Source organism: Rhinopithecus bieti, unplaced genomic scaffold (assembly GCF_001698545.2).
Source record: "Rhinopithecus bieti isolate Rb0 unplaced genomic scaffold, ASM169854v2 scaffold_30732, whole genome shotgun sequence".
Lineage (NCBI taxonomy): Eukaryota > Metazoa > Chordata > Mammalia > Primates > Cercopithecidae > Rhinopithecus > Rhinopithecus bieti.
In genome coordinates, this window is record NW_016814045.1 from 5,548,053 (window position 1) to 5,568,270 (window position 20,218).

Consider the following 20,218-nt stretch of genomic DNA (forward strand, 5'->3'; position numbering starts at 1 on the left):
TCGAACTCCTAACCTCATGTGATCTACTCACTGGGTAGTGCTGGGATTACAGGCGTGAGCCACTGTGCCCAGCCTCAAAAATATGTTCTTCTGTACGTTTCTATTAAGTTTTTTTCAACTTTTTTGTTAACTAGGTGTAGGCTTACCGTAGGGTTATTAGCCTAGGCCTACCATAGGGTCAGGATCATCAACAAGTCACTCATCCACCATACATTGTCCCACTGGAAGGTCTTCAGGGGCAATAAGACTGCTGTCATCTATAACATTGCCATCTGGAATACTTTTTTTTTTTTTTGTAAAGGATAACACTGATAAAATGTAATAAATATGTAAATCAGTAACATTTATTTTCATAGTATCAAGTATGTGCTGTACATAATTGCATGTACAGGTTTCTTTGCACCAGCATCATGAACACGAGTAATGCATCTGCTACAATGGTCAGCTCCCTTTTAGTCTGGGCCCACCATGCAGGTGGTCTGTTGTTAACCAAACCATCGTTAAGTAGCTTTTATTTTTGTTCTGTTTTTTGAGACAGAGTCTCGCTCTGTTGCCCAGGCTGGAGTGCAGTGGTGCAGTTTTGTCTCTGTAACCTCTGCCTCAGGTTACAGTGAGTAACCTTCTGCCTCAGCCTCCCAAGTAGCTGGAATTACAGGCAACATGCCACCATGCCTGGCTAATTTTTATATTTTTAATAGAGATGGCATCTCACCATGTTGGCCAGGCTGGTCTCGAACTCCTGACCTCAGGTTATCTGCCCGCCTTGGCCTCCCAAAATTCTGGGATTACAGGTGTGAGCCACGGCGCCCAGCCAGCTTTTTTTCTTTTTTTCTTAACAGATAAAATCGTTTTTTCTTTCTCTTTTTTTTTGACAGAGTCTCAGTCTCTTGCCCAGGCTGGAGTGCAGTGGTGTGATCTCGGCTCACTGCAGCCTCCGCCTCCCGGGTTCCAGTGATTCTCTCACCTCAGCCTCCCGAGTAGCTGGGACTACAGGCGCACGCCACCACACTCGGCTAATTTTTGTATTTTGTATAGAGATGGTTTCACCATATTGGCCAGACTGGTCTCAAACTCCTGATGTTAAGTGATCCATTCGCCTCAGCTTCCCAAAGGTCTGGGATTACAGGCATGAGCCACCACGACCCGCCATGTAGCTCTTGATAGTACTAGCTTAATGAGCAAGGAGAGATGAGCATTGTATAGGGTGTGAGTCTTTTCTTGGAAATTGTCCAAGAAAAAAAAAGTTGAGGGTTACAAGTTTATACTGAGCCTATTATAAAGGGGGCCTGGACTCTGGAAATACAGGGTTAAAGTTTAAGAAAGTGAGGCTACTTTCTAGCCAGTTCCTTAATGAAAAGCCAGTTGCTCCCTGACTCATGGACTTGGCAGTAGAGGTCCCAAGATTTAATGCTGTGCGCGTTCTAGGAGCTGGCTTCTTTACAGCCTATTTGTGCTAAGGGTCTACTTTGCTGTTTACCTGATACTACTGAAGACAGTGCTGCTTGAGGCTGCTTGTCTTTTTTTTTTTTTTTGAGACGGAGTCTCGCTCTGTCCCCCAGGCTAGAGTGCAGTGGCCGGATCTCAGCTCAGTGCAACCCCCGCCTCCCGGGTTCAGGTGATTCTCCTGCCTCAGCCTCCTGAGTAGCTGGGATTATAGGCGTGTGCCACCACGCCCGACTAATTTTTGTATTTTTAGTAGAGACATGGTTTCATTGTGTTGGTTAGGCTCCTCTCGAACTCCTGACCTCATGATCCACCCACCTCAGCCTCCCAAGTGCTGGGATTACAGACATGAGCCACCATGCCCGGCCTGTCGTGTGTTTTTAGGCTAGATGTTTTCCATCTCTGTCTCCACAATATTTGTACTCTACAGATTCCCTGAATCTTAGGTGTCTTCTCCGTCAAGACTGGGGAGAAGTTGAAAACAAGTGGAAAGATTGCAGTGCTCAGTTTACTTGCACACTTGAACAAAGGGATTTAAATACATTATCTTAGACAAAAGTTCTAGGTGCTTAGGGTTAGTCAGTAGGCAAGGCATCGAGATGCTCTGCAGGGCTTTCATTTCATTGTGTTACCAGTCAACATACATTCTTAACTTCCCTCAGAAAATTGCCTGAGTTTACTAACTTAGAGCTGTGAATTTAATGCAGGTGTGTCTGATTCCGACCCCAAAATAGTACATGGCTGCGTAGCCCAAGCTACAGTACCCTTACCTGGACTGGTAATAGCTTTCTTAGTGTCCTGCTTACTCCAGCTACTAAGAATGAAGTGGAATGGTGTAACAGCATTCCACTTCATTCTTAGCCAGGGTAAAGCTTTTTTAACAAACTGATTTTTGACTCAGTTTCAAAGCCCTTAACTGACAAATTGTGGCATATCTATACTATGAAATATTATCCCACGATGAAAAAGAATTGACGACTGCAAAATGCAACAACGGACCAATCTCAAACATGCTCAGCCAGACACAAGCACATACTAGGTGGTTCTGTTTATGTGAAATTGAAAATAAACCAGTGCCAGATAAATGATTGCTTGGGACCAGTAATTGGGGGCTGGAAGATTGCCTGAGAAGAGGTGGTGTTTGTACCTAGATATATTTGTCAGAACTGAACCGTACACTTAAAACCAATGCATTGCAAAACTGGTACCCTTAAGCCATTGATGGCTACTTCATTTCCTGTGAAGGCCTGGTCAAGAACATTGCCTGTTTTCACCCTTATCTCTTGCCATACTCTCCCTGGCTAACCCTGCCAGTCGCCTAGCCTTTTTCCACTGGAGGCACTTTGCATTTTTTACCTGGAATATTCCTTTGCATGGCTATCTCCTGTCTTCGGGTCTGGGCCTAAATGTTACCAAGAGGTCTTCTGGCTTCTCTATCTCCTGTACTGTTCATCTCATCCCACTGGTTTCTCTCAAAGCACTGGTAACAAGCCAGTATTTATCTCTTGGTGTATTTGCTTGTTGCTCATCTTCCCTAGTGGAGACGAAGTACTTTTTTAGTGCAGGGACCTTGCCCGTCTTTCAGTGAGGGCCCGACACTGTAGGATCTCAATAAATTGTGATTGAACTAGTAAGAAGTGACTACTAAAATAGTGGTATACATTAAGTGTTGTATGAACATGCTAAATCCAGGTAGAACCCATTTAAGATTCAGGCATATGGTAAATAGGTCATATTGGTAAATAGGTACATGAAACCAGACGTGAGGGTGTGAGTGGTGGGGAAAGGAATGTGTAGTATGAAATTGATTTGGAGTCAAAAGACATTCTGACTAGATGCCTCTTCAACTGTAAATTGGAAGTGATCTTGCCTCCCTACTTCATAAAATTGTTCAGAAAGAAATGTGAAAATAACCTAAAAACCATAATTAGGATTATTAGTTAACAGCTAAAATGTTGGGAGTTTTCATTGTGTGCCAGACACTCATTGAGTACTCACAACTCTGTGAGAGTCGTTACTGTTCTTAGCCATATTTTGTAGAGGAGGAAGCAGAGTCTCAAACCATTGCTTGCTGGAATTTCTAAGTAAATGTTGGTGACAGTATTCAAATGCACTACCTCTGACTCCTGAGTTTATGCTCTTACTCAGAAGTGTTCTCTTGGCTGGACTTTTTGGTCCGTCTGATTTGTTTGATAGGTGAGATTGGCAAATATACTTTATCTGAGCATTGAAAAATACTGCAAGCATTTTAGATAGGGTATAAATAATTATATACCTATTCCATTCACAAGTAATAAAAAATAGTAACAGTACAGAAAATTTGAAGCATGATTCTTAGCCAGGAGATACTTCAAACTAGCAGATGGTAAGCCAAAAACCGCTCTTGACTGGGTTTGTCAATCTTCCTATAAAGCAAGATCAAAGATGGCGGCAATGACTCAGGTCATCGGTGGGAGAATTTCTGTCATTTCTATTTATGGTTCGTCATTGCATCCTATCTTGGGATCGGTTCATTTTCTCCAAAACTTGGGAAGTTACGAGTAACTTTGCAAGTCCAGCTCTGGCAATCAGAATGTCTAAGTAAATTCAGCTCAAAAGCTTCATGCAGGAATTTTCACCATCACTCAGCACCTGGTTTTGAAAAGGTTTTCTGCACTTGAAACAGAGGCTGTTTAAAATAGCCTCAGCTTTGAAAGGGAACTTAAAATAGCTTGCAAGGAGGCCTGATATTTGGAACAATTACCAATGTTTTATATTCATGGCTTCAGGAAATAGCACCGTTCGACAGTCCTACCTCAGTTTATGCTCTAGTGGACCATCAACCATTGCCAGCGGAAGGAGGCTTTAACCAAACAGTCCAGATTCCTGAGTTTTGGTTGAGGCTGTACTCCAATGTCTTTCTCACTGACCTATTTTCCTTAGCATCAGGCCTAAGCAGAGCTTGGCTGACACCGGCTCTAGACAGTGAGGCAGGTGCGTGACAAGAACATCTACGTTTTGGTGTTGGTGGGAAGGACAGGACTTATGCCTCTGGAAGGGGCGGAGGCGGTAAGAACCAGTGTCCTGAATGGGACCCTGGTTAAAGGAACGAAGCTGCATAGTATGCAAACGGAGGCAAGTCTCAGCCTGGTTTTGGGAGGAGGCCGGAAGAGGGCCTCAGCGTGGTCGCTGACCAGAGTCCTGCTGGCTACTCCCCGGCGTGCAGCCGTCCGTGCTGGGGTTGCAGTGACGTCTCGGGGCCGCTTGGTGGTAGCCGTGTGTTTCCAAAGCTGGCTCGCCTACGGGAGAGCCCAGCTGGGATCCCGTGAACCGACCCCAGAGCCCCGGAGGCGGCAAGGGGTGGGAAGGAGAGACGCCCCGGAGCCCCCTTCGCAGCGGCAGGGACGTAAGAAGAGAAAGGGGGCTCACTTAAGTGTGTAGCCAGTCAAGAGGGTGGCTGGGAAACTCCACGACCACAGAGCGGGTAAAAGCGACCCCCATTCAGTGGAGCCGCCCCGGGGCTGGGTCTGACCCGCCCCCTCTCGGCTCCCCACTCGAGCGCTGGTGAGTGCGACTAGCGAATATGGGCAGGTGAGGACGCTCCGTACCTAACTGCTTTCTTGGGGAGCATCGCCTGCCCAATTTGGGCAACGTTTGCGCGGAGGAGCGGGTCACTGCGTTCGGGCGCAGAGCTCCGACGGCTTCCAGTGCTCACCAGCTTCAGTTTCGTGGGTCCTGCCCCTTCGGAGCTGCAGGTTCCGTCGCCGAGAGTCTGAGCGCCTCCCCTCCAACCCCGAGCCGCCAGGAGAAGGAGGAGGAGGCAGCGAGAGGCCGCGGCAGGCAGGCGAGCAAGCAGGGCCGCCTTTGATGTGGGCTGGGCGCACCCAGGCGAGCTGAGCGCCCGTCCGGCCGCGCCCCGAGGGGGGAGCCCCCAGGCCCCGCATCCTCATTGTGCCGGCTCTGGCCCGGGCCCGCCCCCGGCCCCCCGCCCCCTCGCCGCCCGCGCGTAGAAAACGCCCCGGCCGCCGCCAGTGGTGGGAGGCGGCGATGCGCACGGCCGGAGAGACGCGGAGGAGGAGACATGAGCCGGCGGGCGCCCAGACGGAGCGGCCGTGACGCTTTCGTGCTGCAGCCGCGCGCCCCGACTCCGGAGCGCTGACCCCTGGCCTCACGCAGCTCCGCGCCCGGGCCGGAGAGTGCAACCCGGCTTCCAGCCCCGCCGCGCATGCTGTCCCCGAACTGAGCCGGGAAGCCAGCCTCCCACGGACGCCCGGACGGCCGGCCGGCCAGCAGTGAGCAAGCTTCCCCGCACCGGCCAGGCGCCTCCTGCACAGCGGCTGCCGCCCCGCAGCCCCTGCGCCAGCCCGGAGGGCGCAGCGCTCGGGAGGAGCCGCGCGGGGCGCTGATGCCGCAGGGCGCGCCGCGGAGCGCCCCGGAGCAGCAGAGTCTGCAGCAGCAGCAGCCGGCGAGGAGAGAGCAGCAGCAGCGGCGGCGGCGGCGGCGGCGGCGGCGGAGGCGCCCGGTCCCGGCCGCGCGAAGCGGACATGTGCAGGCTGGGCTAGGAGCCGCCGCCTCCCTCCCGCTCAGCGATGTATTCAGCGCCCTCCGCCTGCACTTGCCTGTAAGCGCCCGCGCGCGGGGCTGCCCACCCTGCCTGGCCGTCTGTCCGTGTGCCTGTGCCCTGTGCCTCTGTCTACCCGCCCGTCCGTTCGCTTGACTGTTCGACTGCATGTCTGTCTGTCCGTGCGCCCCCCTCCTCAGGTCCCACTGACCGCTTCTCCATCTGTTTCCCGCAGGTGTTTACACTTCCTGCTGCTGTGCTTCCAGGTACAGGTACGTGGGCTCCTGACTCTGACCTCCTCCCGCCCCTGCCTCGCGGTACACGCCGACCCCCCTTCCCCGGCCGCGCCCCCTCTCTGTGCCCCACCCCTCCTGGGCGCCGAGCCCAGTGCACCTGTTCCCAGGGCGCGGAAGGGCGGCTCCGCGCGCGCCCTGCACCGGCGGGGGACCGGCCAAGGGCAAGGGGCTCTGCCGTGGGGCCCGAGGCGGCGCTGGCTGTCGCGGCCCCTGTCGGCCTCGGCTGGAAGGAGATCTCGCAGAGCCGGCGGGCTCAGCCGCAGCAATATACCCGGCTCTAAGACCCCTGCCCGCAGTCAGCGAGGGGTAGGACCTAGGGGTTTTCTCTGCCAACCTTCCCTTAACATTACCGCTTCCAAACAAAAAGGCTTTCAGCCGAGTGGATTTCGAGTCCAGGGAGAAAGCTTCAGTTGTAAATTACTCTGGTTTTGAAGGCGCTTGCAGCACTGAGACACACATACAGACACACACGCCCGGGACAAGGGGAACCTCGAGGGCTCCTAGGCCGAGTGGCCGTTGCCCGCGAGGCCGCTCCCGGACGGGCCACGCTCCGCACTCCCTCGCCTAAGGTGGTGCAGCCCTCGTTGGTTCCCCGCCTGCTCCCTGTTCGCTCGCTCTCCGTGAATCAGAAGAGGGCTTGGCGCTCAGCCTGGAAAGCACTTGCTAAAATCTGATCTGTTACTTCAGCAGCTTTCAGACTCGGGAAGGTCTTGGCACACAGACAGTTGGAACGCTCTGGCTTCCAAAGCCGTAGAAATGAAGGAAAAAGGGTTGGGGGGAGGGAGAGAGAAGAGCGAAAAAGGGAGCCGACTTCAGCCCCGATTAGAACCAGACCAGGGCTGCCTCTGCATGTTGGGGGTGGGGGGGCGGCGGGCAAAGAGAATAGGAAGCGTCAGCTCCCCAAGCCCCCACCCACCTAGTGCTGCAAGGGGCCGGGCCAGGAGGATCTGGACACAGGCCAAAAGAAGGTTGTCTGACCCTTCCCCCTCGGTGGAAGGCAGGTGGCTTTCCGGGATTAGAGAAGATTCTTAGACCTCAGCCTTCTGGATTCAGGAGATCCCCAGAGCAAGCCTTAAGCACAGGAAATTGATGGTTCTCTCGGTTTTCTGGCTCAAGGAGTGTTGTGTGCCTTGAGCACTGCTGCGACTCAGCAGCCTCTCGCAGTGTTTGGCGATGGTGGGCCTGTTATCTTCCCTCCACACCCAGGAGAGGGTTGTTACCCTCCTGATAGGCACTGAGCTGGGGGCATCCAGTAGGGCTTGGGGATGGAAGGGTGGACGGACTGATGGGTTCTTTCCTCCTGTTGGCCAGGCTGGGGTCCCCAGTGACTCCTTGAATCAATATAACTGGAGTCAGTAACTTAAGACTGGCTGTTTGCCAAAGCAGATGTGACCCTGTGTGGTGATGGGGGCGGGGGTGGGGAATGGCTGGTGTCAAAGAGGGAGGCCAGTGCCAGGCATGGCCTGCCTGGTCTGCAGCTGAGTCCCCAAGCAGAGGGCAGGCCCCGGGGTCACTCCAGGGGGTCTGCTTGTCTGACCTGGGCAAGAGCTCTTTTCCAGAGTTCTGAGCCTGGGGGCAGGAGTGATGAAATGGGCATGGAGTAGCAGGGAGGCCTGCAGACGTGTGGCTCAAGCCTCTGGATGCCTGCTGCTCTTGGTTCTTCTTGAAGTGGGGCCCAGGAGGGGCTGCTGTGTGGTCTTTGTGTTCTCCAGGGGGGCTGGAGGGAGGGAGTGTGGACTCTGCATCCCACCTCCACCTCCTGGCCAGAGCTAGAGCCAGCATCTTGGGAAAGAGCTGGGTGGTCTGCCCTGGTTAGGTCAAGAGGCAGCCTTAGAGCAGGTGAGGGAACCTCCTCTCCCCACCCCTCCACCTTCCCCTTCCTTCGCCCCTTTGTCCCCACCGGGCTTTCTGCATCCAAAGTGCCATAGGACTGAAGTTTTTAACCCATGGTCCATGTACCCTTGGAGTGTCAAAGGATGGGATTGTGGGAGGGGGAGGCCCCTGAAACATTGCGCAAAAATGGTGCTCAAATGTGTTGTGTCTGGAAGAGGGTTGTCTGCTCCCCACAGAGTTTCAAAACATCTATGACCCCTAAAGATAAAGAAATGTTATCCTGGGAGTTATGGGCAAGGTTGTCAGGCTTATGTCCCCATTTACACTATAGGAACAAAAGTCAGGTGGCCTTAATGGTTGAAATGAGGGATGGGAGCCACATGATGTTAACTGCTAGGAGTCTGAGGCCTGCTCCCTGCTGAGGTTTGGGTAGGCTGCACTTAACAGGTAGCAGTTGAAGCTCCTTTAGGGTGAGCAGGGCCCAGGGAAGCCTCTCTGCATGGAGGGAAGGGCTCAGGGCTTTGCAATCCAGTGGCCTAGGCCTGAACCCCAGCTCCAGCTCCATCTTTCCCTCTCTGGGTCCCCAGAGTCTTCGCTGCATCATTTGTGAAATGGTTGGTCATGGAGTTAAACTGGTATATGATAGGGGGTGGGGAAGTTTTGCCAGTTCGCATCCACCCAGGAAGGCACACTGTGGCTGCTGGGAAATGGATGTGCCTACACCCTTCCCTCCCCCACCTCAGTGTTTTCCAGGACTGGTCCAGTCTCAGCAGTGGAGTTTCTGGGCCCCTCCTTTCCTCCTGTCCATCGCTACCAAGCTCAGAATGGGTCCCTGCCCCCAGCTACGTTTCCATGAGCACATTCAATGCCAGACACCGTCCTGCCCACCCCCAAAGTGGTGAGCCCCGCCCTCACCCGCTGGCCACCCTAGGAAGTAGGAAGCTGGGAATTTAATAAAATCCCTTCATCCCTTCTCCACACGACTCGGGACACCGTAGATAGCTCAAATTGGAAGAATTTTAAAAATTTCCGTGGGGAGCAAGCGGCGTGACCAGTAAATTGCTTTTCTGCACTTGGCTGAGCTCTGACAATGACACCGGGCTGGGCCTTTCCCGCAGCTCGGCCGGCACCTGCCTGACATTGTTCCTGCCGCCAGGCTCGGCTAGGTCCTGGCCTTCCCCAGACAGACCAGGCATGACGCAGGCCAGGCCGGGCGGGGTGCGGGGGGGCATCCCCTGGCCTCTTGTCCCTCCTGCCAGCCCCTTAGCCCCTTGTCCCTCCTGCAGCGCCACTTCCTCTCTCACCACAAGAAGTGTTCAAGTTTGGAAGTTTCCTTCCATGCCCCCTCTCGGCGTGACCACCCCCACACCCAGCCTCCTCAGTGAGGTTTAGACCCTTTCTTTAAGCTGGCTAGGATGGGGAAGCTGGAGACAGTGTCCTTTGGGACAAAAAGAGGATGTGATGCTCTGTTAGTGGATGGCACTTTTTTTTTTTTTTTTTTTTGAGCTCTGTCACCCAGGCTGAAGTGCGGTGGCATGACCTCAGCTTACCGCAACCTCTGTCTTCTGGCTTCAAGTGACTCTCCTCAGCCTCCCAAGTAGCTGGGATTATAGGTACACACCACCATGCTGGACGAATTTTTGTATTTTTAGTAGAGACAGGGTTTCACCACGTTGGCCAGGCTGGTCTCAAACTCCTGACCTCAGGTGATCTGCCTGCCTTGGCCTCCCAAAGTGCTGAGATTACAGGTGTAAGCCACCCACCTGGCCTTTTAATTTCTTAAAGCAACATCATCCATCCATCCACAGTCAGGTATTCATTCAGCACATGCTTGCTGGGAGCCTGCTTCTTGCTGCCTTGGGAATAAGGTCCGGTCAGTCCCTGGCCTCTAAGAGCTACCAGTTTAAAGGGAGAAAGTGCCAGATGAACAGAGTCTTGTCTATTCTGCTCCCTCCTCTCCCAGCACTGTGAAGTGGAGTGAGGCAGGTACATACATCTTCCTTCCGTTTAGCAGGGGAAGAAACTGAGTCTGAGGAGCAGTGATTTGCGTGAAGGAAAAAGAAGGTGCTTGTAGAAATTCTAAAGTGTCCCTTACATTGGGAAGCTGGTTCGGTTCTTTCACCCATTCTACAGGGAGGGCAAGGTAAGAGAGGGTAACAATTCTTTTTCATAGATGGAGAAACCAAGGCACAGAATGAGGAAGGGATTTGTTCAGGGTCATAGCTAAAGACCCAACATGCTGGATTCAAGATCTTGTATTCTTTCTACCATAGCAGATGGACCTTCTTCTCAAAGAATCCTGAAATTATTCAGAAATAATATTGGTGTGCCCATGGAGTCCTTAGGGACATGCTAGGGATCTGTAGTGAGATTCTCTTTGGATTCTGGTGTAGGGGGGGATGTTGAGAGCCCAGGTAGGCGTCTCTAGGCTTGAGGGTGTCTGACTTGGAGTCTGCAGGTCCTGATCCTCCTGGAATGTGTTGATCTGAGAGGGTCCCAGAGTGAGGGGATACTTGGGGCTGGGGCCTGGAGAATTCAGCAGTCCTCTTCCAGCCTTTCCCCAGCAGAGGAGGAGGGAGAGGGGGAGGGGGCGGGACTCCCCACCAGCATTCCTGAAGCTCGGGAGTGTCACCCGCTCTGAGATAAGGAGGTGGATTTTTAGAATTTCTTGTGATTGGCACGGCCAGTGTCAGCAGGCTTGGGGCAACCCATCAGGGTCACAGATGCAGCCTCTACCCTGCCCTGGGCAGCTCCAAGGACACACTGGACCCCCAAAGGGAGACTAGAGGGGGATCGGGAAGAGATTTCCATTTTCTGCAGGGCCTTTTGGTTCTGACCTAGTCCTCTAGCAGGAGACTTGTGGGTGTGGAAAATTGGGGTGCAGGCACATCAAGCCACCAAAAACAACAACAATATTCATAGTGGCCACCAGGTATAGTGCGCTCACGACATACCAAGTGATTTTTTTGTTATTGTTGTTGAGATGGAGTCTTGCTCTGTTGCCCAGGCTGGAGTGCAATGGTGTGATCTCAGCTCACTGCAACCTCTGCCTCCCAGGTTCAAGCAATCCTTCTGCCTCAGCCTGCATGCCACCACGTCTGGGTAATTTTTGTGTTTTTGGTAGAGATGGAGTTTAACCATGTTGGCCAGGCGGGTCTTGAACTCTTGACCTCAGGTGACCCACCTCCCTCGGCCTCCCAAAGTGCTGGGATTATAGGCGTGAGCCACCGCGTCCGGCTGCCGTGTGCTTTTTTGTTTTGTTTTGTTTTGTTTTTTGAGACAGAGTCTCACCCTGTCGCCCAGGCTGGAGTGCAGTGGCGCGATCTCGGCTCACTCCAAGCTCTGCCTCCTAGGTTCACGTCATTCTCCTGCTTCAGCCTCCCGAGTAGCTGGGACTACGGGCGCCCACCACCACGCCCGGCTAATTTTTTTGTATTTTTAGTAGAGACAGGGTTTCACTGTGTTAGCCGGGATGGTCTTGATCTCCTGACCTCGTGATCCTCTCACCTCGGCCTCCCAAAGTGCTGGGATTACAGGCGTGAGCTACGGCGCCCGGCCCGCCATGTGGTTTTGCACATTATCCAGGTCAAGCCTCACAACCAGCCTGGAACTAGGGAATTCTACAGAGGAAGAAAAAGAGAGGCACCGGGGCATAAAGTAACCTGCTATTGGTCACATAGCAAGAGAGAGGCAGAGCTGGATTCAGCTCTGTGTCTGCCTGACTCTAGGACTCAAGCTTACTTGTATGAGGGCTCTGGAGTGTGGCTCTGCCTTCTCTTTGCTATGTGACCTTGGGCAAATTACTTAACCTCCCTGGGTCTCAGCTTCTGCATTTGTACAATGGGAAAAAGCAACCAAGGAAACCGTCCCTACTGCCTCAGGTAGTTGTGGAGGGACAGTGCATGATCCAAACTCTTGTTTGTAGTCCCGACCAAGCTCCTATGCCTCTTACTCTAGGAGCGTTCCCTTGCCCCCTGCCCGCCCCCAGCAGGTATAGTGAGTCCTTCCCCAGGGCTGCTATCTTCTCATCACTGTGGGAGGGGAGGTGTTGATTTCTCCTTTCTGTGGGTGAGGGCTGCTCTGAGGAACCTCTGTATGCTCCTAGCTTTTGCTGTGTCAGCTCTTCTCTAATGCATAGGACCCCATGGCAGTGCATGGAGGGGAGGGCTGGCCTTAGAAGGGGCTTGGGCCAGCCAGGCGCTGTGGCTCAAGCCTCTAATCCCAGCACTTTGGGAGGCTGAGGTGGGCGGATCACGAGGTCAGGAGATCGAGACCATCCTGGCTAACACAGTGAAACCCCGTCTCTACTAAAAATACAAAAAACTAGCCGGGCTAGGTGGCGGGCGCCTGTAGTCCCAGCTACCTGGGAGGCTGAGGCAGGAGAATGGCGTAAACCCAGGAGGCGGAGCTTGCAGTGAGCTGCGATCCGGCCACTGTACTCCAGCCTGGGTGACAGAGCGAGACTCCATCTCAAAAAAAAAAAAAAAAAAAAGAAGGGGCTTGGGCCTGCTGTCAGCACTTTGGGCCTGAGCATGGGGATTTGTTCTGAAACCCCAGCAGGTCAGTAGTCCCCTTGGGCTTTGGTCCGGCTTGCTAGCAATGTGTTTGCTCTGACATCTCAGTGGCAAAAGGCCTCAGGCCATTCAAAATGCTGTTGTGCCAAGGATGGGGCCAAAGACAAGCCCCATGTGGGCTACAGAGTGGAATCCCTGAATACCTGGGTTCCAGGCCTGGCTCTGGCCTAGGCTCACTGACCTCTCTCTCTGAGCTTTGATTTACACAGCTGGGTATCAGTGAGGTGAGGTCAGTGGCTTCTGTGATGCTTGAATACATAGGCTTTGGTGTAGGGGAAGCCTAGGTTGAATCCTGGCTGTGCTTCTTGGCAGCTGCTCAGCAAATATTCCTTAACCTTCAATTTTCTACACCTCAGTTTCCCCATCTGTAAAATGGGATCATGAGAAATACCTACTTCTGGCCGGGTGCAGTAGCTCACGCCTATAATCCCAGCACTTTGGGAGGCCAAGATGGGCGGATCACTTGCGGTCGGGAGTTCGAGACCAGCCTGGCCAACATGGTGAAACCCCATGCCTACTAAAAATAACAAAAATTAGCCAGGCTTAATGGGTGCCTGTGATCCCAGCTACTCAGGAGGCTGAGACAGGAGAATCGCTTGAACTCGGGAGGCGGAGGTTGCGGTGAGCCGAGATCATGCCACTGCACTCCAGCCTGGACAACAAGAGCGAAACTCCATCTGAAAAAAAAAAAAAAAAAAGAGAAATACCTACTTCTTAAGGGTTATTGTGAGAACTAAGTGGGATATTGCACACAGAGTAGCTAGCACAATGGCAAAACACTCCATGAATAATTGAGTAAAAAGTAATTGTTCAATCAATGATATTGTCTGTGTTAGGTACATAACATGCTATGGGGTGCTAGAGAAAGCTAGAAAGGACATGTTCTTGGATCAGTGACATCAGGCCTCCTCCAGTCTGAGTTGGGAGCACAGGCTTTGGACTTAGTCTGGATTTAATTGCCACTCTACCACTCAAGACTGTGTGGCCTTGGGCAAGGCCCTTAACCTCTCTGAGTCTCCACTTCCTCACCATGGGCAAATTAAGGATGCTAATCCCACTCCCCTGGCCTGTTGGTAGGAGTAATTGATGACCAGACATGTAGTAGGCACTTAAATATAGTGTTGCTCATCATCAACAATCCACAAACATTGACGGGACACTTGCTGCATACCTGGGCCTGGACTGGTTTTGAGGGGAATGAAGAAGGTATCCAAGGCTCTTCTTCCATGAAGACATGGCACATACTTCAGCAGCTCTTGTTTCCCCCAGTCCCCATCCCACCTTCTGCCTTGGAATCGCATAGCACCTGGCCACTGTCTTTGATCCAGGGCACTCTGCGGGGCACACGGGGATGGATGGGTTCCAGGCCCAGCACGCTTCAGTTGGCCGTGTGATTGAGTGATTGACTGGCCTCTCTGTGACTTATCATTCCACTAGGCATTAGGACAGAACCTCCCTCCCGGGGTTGCTGGAAGGGTGAGTTCCCCCTGCCCGGGGGATGCACTTGGCATAGCGCCTGGCTCATGATAAGTGTTGAGTAACGTGAGCTGTGTATCTGCGTTCAACTCTGGGGTGTCTCAAGGCCGGCTTGTCCACCAGCCCACGGGTTCTTGGAAGTCAAAGGGAGGTCTGGCCCCTGCCGCAGGCACCATGGCACCTGGCACAGACCTGGCATGCTGGAGGAATGTTGGGTCAGTGAGTGGAGGTTTGGGGGAGAGGTTCTCTGGGGGTGGGGACCCGGACTGAGTCCCCCCACCCACTCATCTGTGCCAGGGGCTGGGGCACAGCAAGGGCCAGCACCTATCCTAGCCCTTGGAGACTTGAGAGGAACGGGGGGTATGTGCTGGAGAGCAAGAGCTCAAGGGTGCAGTGGGGACTCTGATGACAGGCCTGGAACCAGACTCTGGGGCAAGAGGGTCTGGCCTGGGTCGATGCTTCATGTAGATCTTCAAATGAGAGCAAACCGGGTGAAGAGGACACTGTGAGCCTCTGTGTGACTGGGGTGGCTGGCGCATCCATTCCCAGGAATGGGGGTGATGGAAAAGACTGTGGTGGGTTTTGAATGCTGGAATAAAGGGCTTGTTTGTTATCTCATGGGCATGGATGGCTACTGTTCCTACCCAGGGGCTTTAGAGAGCTGGAATTGAAACAGGGATCGGTGGGAAGAGGAAAGGGAGGGAGAGAACAGGTCATCGTCTTTATGGCTCCAGGGTTGACTGCCTGCAGCAGCGGGGCCCATATTGACGATCTGTACCATGAAGGCTGATGTATGGGGAGAGAGAAGCCAACCCTCGGGCCCAACCCCCTATCCTGCAGTGCCCCTCCCCTGCTGATGGCTCAGCCCTGCCAATCAATACATTGATAGCCCTGGGAGCTTAATGGACAGGCTGGGGGCTGGGGAAGGGCCCTTTGCAGTGTCACTGTCTGTCCTGGCTGAGTTGGTGTGTGGAGTGTGACAGGCAAGAGCCCAGAAGCCCGGGGTTGAGGAGGTGGGGGCACCCATTGGAGCCACACTCAGATTCAGGATGGGCCCAGCCTTCCTCCTCCTCTTTCCATCCGTGGGAAACTCATGGGCTTCAGATCCAGAGTTGGGTTCAGATCGTGGCTCTGTCAGTTTCTGTTCAATTTGGGCCAGTCTCACGGCCTCTCTGTGTCTTCCTTTGTCACCTGGAACACAGGGGGAGTATAATAGTTTCGGCTGCTCAGGTTGTGTGAGGAGTGGACATGGGCCCTGGCATGGGGGCAGGTGCCCAGCCAGTGGGAGCCAACGTGAGCTTCACTCTCAATGACAGTAATCCAGAGAGTGCCCCTTGGGCCAGAGTCCAGGAAGAGTTAGGGGAGCTGCATTTTCTGGTGGAGAGAGTGGTTGACTTTACTGGGAACCCTCGCTGGAGAGGAGTGAAGGTCTCCAGTTTGAATCCAGAGTTTGGAGAATATCTGAAAGCCTTGGCTGGCCCGATGCTGCTGCTGCTGCTGCTGGAGGAGGCAGGTGGTGTGGAACGTGGCTGAAAGTCTGGGGGCTGCCCCTCCTGGGACCAGGGAAACCTTCCCTTTCTGGGCAGGTTGCCTGGAGACAGGAGCATGGGTTACATGAAGCCTCAAGGATCAGAGGATGGGGACCTGGGTGGGAGAGGCTGTGGGGCCCCATCCCTCTCTCTTGAGTGGGAGCAGAAGGCTTAAGGGCTCCAGCGTTTTTGTGGACAATATTCCAACCTCCTTGCCCCCAAACTATGGCCTGTGGCCTGAACCAGTTGTCATCTTGGAAAAGTAGAAAGGAGGTGGGTGAGGAAGAGGAGGGAGAACAGTGGCAGGTGAGGGCAAAGCAGGAGAGAGCCTGGGCTGGATTTGAATCTTGGTTTCTCACCAATTCTGTGACATAAAACAAGTGTTGTAACCTCTCTGAGCCTCAGTTTCCCTCTCTGTAAAATGGGGATATAATCATATCAGGTTGGGCGTGGTGGCTCACGCCTGTAATCCCAGCACTTTGGGAGGCCGAGGCAGGTGGATCATGAGGTCAGGAGTTCAAGACCAGCCTGGCCAAGATGGTGAAACCCTGTCTCTACTAAAAACTACAAAAATTCACCAGGCGTGGTGGCAGACGCCTGTAATCCCAGCTACTCCAGAGACTGAGGCGGGAGAATCGCTTGAACCTGGGTGGCAGAGATTGCAGTGAGCCAAGATCACGCCATTGCACTCCAGCCTGGGCAACGGAGTAAGACTGTGTCTCAAAAAAAAATCGTACCAAGTCATAGGGTTGTTCTGGGCATTACATACGAAGATGTCCCTCAAGAGATTCTTAGCACAGAGGAAGTGCTCAACACACAGTGGCTGTTTAAGAAACAAAACAAAACTAAAGGAAAAAGTTCCCATTTTGCTGATGGGAAAACTGAGAGCTAAAGAAGTCAAATAAGTTGGTTGACTGGGGGTGAAGCCAGGTGACAGCTAAGGTCAGTCAGTGGTGGTTACTATGTTAGTGTTGCCTATGTGAGGCGTGTACATAGGTGATGTGTGATGTGATGCACATTTGTGGGAGGTGGAAATGGGGGCCAGGAAGAAAGAGGAAAATCTCAAACATGCTTTTCAGCCATGAGTGGGCTAGAGAGGCTGCAGTCTTCAGGCCAGAGGGAGTGATGGAGGCTGTTGGATGCCCTGGTGTGAGATGGTACCTTGGTTGATCCCTGGAAGCTGGCACTAGGCTGGGGGCTCACCTCAACCTCTTTTCACCCCTTAGGCACTTACCAAGGTGCCTAAGAGGGGAGGCTTGCAAGGTAGACGGGGCTTGACTGTAAGGATGACACTTGGCTGTTGTCTCGGGTAATAGGGAGCCTGGGCAGGGACATGGCATCACATTTTGTGTTAAGAGCTGCACCGGGAGAGGATGGAACCGAAGGCAGAAGGTGGGTGGGCTCTGTGCCACTGAGCCCCGTGATTGTCCCCAGGGCCGGGGGACCTTGGCAGGCTTGGGGGAGGGATTTGAGCCTCTTGGGGCCTCCTTGCCTCTGTGCAGTTGCTGCATTGGAAGAGTGAACTGAAGCCCTCAAGGCAGGGGAAGCAGGGGCTGGGGACAACTGGAACCTTAGGCTGAAGAGGACCCTAGGCCACCATGCTGTGAGAAAAGCTGCTTCCACCCAAAAGATAATCCATGTGCATGGCGTGGCAGGCAAGGTAGCATGACAAAAGGCACCTTGTTTCCATCGAACACATGCTTTATGCACCAACCCTTCTCTGCTTTTGAGAGTTGCAGCAGGCTGGGTATGGTGGCTCACACCTATAATCCCAGCACTTTGGGAGGCCGAGGCGGGCAGATCACCTGAGGTCAGGAGTTCAAGACCAGCCTGGCCAATATGGTGAAACCCCATCTCTACCAAAAATACAAAAATTAGCCGGTGTGGTGGTGGGCACCTGTAATCCCAGCTACTCGGGGAGGCTGAGGCACGAGAATCGCTTGAACCTGGGAGGTGGAGGTTGCAGTGAGCCGAGATTGTGCCACTGCACTCCAGTCTGGGCGACAGAGTGAGACTCAGTCTCAAAAAAGAAAAAAAGAGTTTCAACAATTTGATTTTGTTCAAACCGCAGCTTTTCAACACTCCTGATCATTGTATGCCTGGAGGGGTGTTAGCCAGGCCGACAGCAACATTGACTGTTCTGGGAAGACCTTGAAGAGAGGTCCCCCTTGCAGGGCACCGAGCCAAGTGATCTGCCACCCAGCTAGTAGGACAGGAGAAGTGGATGTTCCCAAGGCAGTCCCACTATGCATGTACTCTGGCAGCAGACCTTGAAATGGGCTTTAACCGGTGCTCACCTTCACGGGTCATTGAGGTGCCAGGTCTAGGGGTCATTTTCTTCTTATTATTATTTTTTAAATTTTATTTATTTATTTATTTCAGACAGATTCTCACTCTGTCACCCAGGCTGGAGTGGTGCGATCTCTGCTCGTGGCAACCTCTGCCTCCCGGGTTCAAGTGATTCTCCGGCCTCAGTCTCTTGGGTATCTGGGATTACAGGCGTGCACCACCACACCTGGCTAATTTTTGTATTTTCAGTGGAGACGGGGTTTCAGTATGTTAAGATGGTGTTGAACTCCTCAAGCTGGGTCTTGAACTACTGGCCTCAAGCGATCCGCCCACCTCGGCCTCCCAAAGTGCTGAGCCGCCGCGACTGGCCTAGGGGTCTTCTTAGCAGAGTATCTGGAACAGAGGAATGCTGAGCAGTCAGTTGCCTTAACACATCCCTCTGTGGGGCACTCTGGCTGGTAAGTGGGAGGGCTGATGTTGGCCTCCAGGTTTCCCTCGCTTTTGGCCTCAGCCTTTTGGCATGCGTTTGCTGGTTGCCTTCTGAGGGCAGAGCTGAGACTCAGGGATGAACCAGTCACACTGGACTTGGGACAATAAGCCATTGCAGTAGAGTGTTTGGGGGCCCTCACCCAGCCTGGGAGGTGGGGCTAGGAAAGGCTTTGGGGTGGGGGGTGTCACACCCTCCAGAGGTCTTGCCTGCGAAGCCCGGGGTGCCTCCTGCCTTTCCAGGAAAACGGACCTTGTTTCCAAACTAGAGGCCACTCCCCCGCCACCTCCCTGGGAGTTGATCTGGCCACAGAGTGGGGCTTCAATGGTGAGAGCTGGGCAAGATGGATTGTTCCCTCCCGCATCCTGGGGAAGTGCCACCTGATAGCCCCTGCTGACCCTGGGTCACCCACGCTGCCTCTGTCCAGTGGGGCAGGGAGAAAATCATTAATGGGAGGCCGGCTTCTGGGGCAGGGCAGCTCCCCTCGGGGAGCCGGGAGTAGGAGATTGGTTTGACCTCTGGTCAATAAGGTCTCCTGTGAGGAGGAGCAGAGTTGGAGGACAGGGAGGGGACGCCAGAGGCCTGCCCTTGGGGGAGGGGACAGGGCTAGCCACCTCCGGAAGTCATTCCAGGAAGGTCAAAGGCCACGGGTGGGGCATCTTCCAGACAAATGCCCACCAGGTGTGGGCCTCAGGGGCACTGGAGTTCTTCTGTCCCTGAGCAGCAGGATGTGGAAGGAGGCGGGCCCCAGGTATCAGACCCGGGCTGCGAGTGGTGGAGTGGTGGTGTGTGTGGCCGCTGAGGGAAGGGGAAGTGAAGGGGGGCACACTTGGTGGGCCAGCAGACCAGGCCCTACCTCACTGGGCTGTGTGGTTTGGAGCAATGGACTTAACTTTTCTGGGCCATAGTGTCTGCCTCCGTTCAGTGTGGGTGAAAAGCGTTCTCATGGTGCATGGTTGTCAGGACTATGAAAAGCAATAGCATTTTCCCACATGCTAATCTGATTTGCAGGGCTTCACCTAGAGCCCCGTGAAAAACTCCCTTGTGTTCTTCCACTAGTTACCCCTAGTGAGCCAGGCACGGCTCTGAGCGCTTAATATATGGCTTTATATGTTTGATCTTTACAGCCACTCATGAGGAGGGTGCTGTTGTCATCACCCTATTTTATAGGCGAGGAAACAGGCACTAGAGTTTAATAACTTGCATAAGGTCCCTTAGCTGGAGAGTGGCACACCCTGGGGTTTGAACCCAGGGCCAGCTCCTGATGGCACTGGGGGGCAGGCAGGGCCCTGCAAGGCAGTGGCCTGGGGCTGCCTGCAGGGGTGGGGCACAGGAAACACAGTCTTTGGGGTCACAAGGCCTGGGGTTAATTCTGCGTTACTGCTCAGTTTCCTCATCCGTAATGTGGGATGATGCTTCCGCCCTGAGGACAATCGTGAAGGTTCAACAACGTGGTCCTGCTGACATACCTGCGGGCCCAGTCCAGGATCAGGAGATACATGCAGGTCTGCTTGGGGACAGAGATCCTACTGTAGCAAATGAAGGAAACACACGCCTGCCCTTGGGAGCTCACAGCTGAGAGGTGAGACGGATGTTTTGGCAGCCAGGGTCCTAAGAACTCTGCCATGGGCTGAGTGGGGCTGTGCCAGCGTGGTAATGGGGGTCCCTTGTGCCTAGCATTGTGATAGACTTTGTGGGCACACAGGGGGCAAACCCAGAATGCTGTCTGGGCTTCAGGAATGGCTCAGCCT

The 20,218-nt window shown here is 53.6% G+C and overlaps 1 protein-coding gene across 1 annotated transcript in view; it reads left to right on the plus strand.

The window, feature by feature from the left end:
• The first annotated feature begins 5,474 nt into the window (after positions 1-5,474).
• Positions 5,475-20,218, plus strand: part of FGF18 (fibroblast growth factor 18) — a 38,036-nt gene continuing 23,292 nt past the window's right edge. Inside the window, exons 1-2 of the mRNA XM_017849404.1 lie at positions 5,475-6,043; positions 6,219-6,255. Of these exons, the coding sequence (XP_017704893.1) occupies positions 6,012-6,043; positions 6,219-6,255 (69 nt within the window). The 5' untranslated portion in view covers positions 5,475-6,011. The remainder of the gene's footprint in view (positions 6,044-6,218; positions 6,256-20,218) is intronic.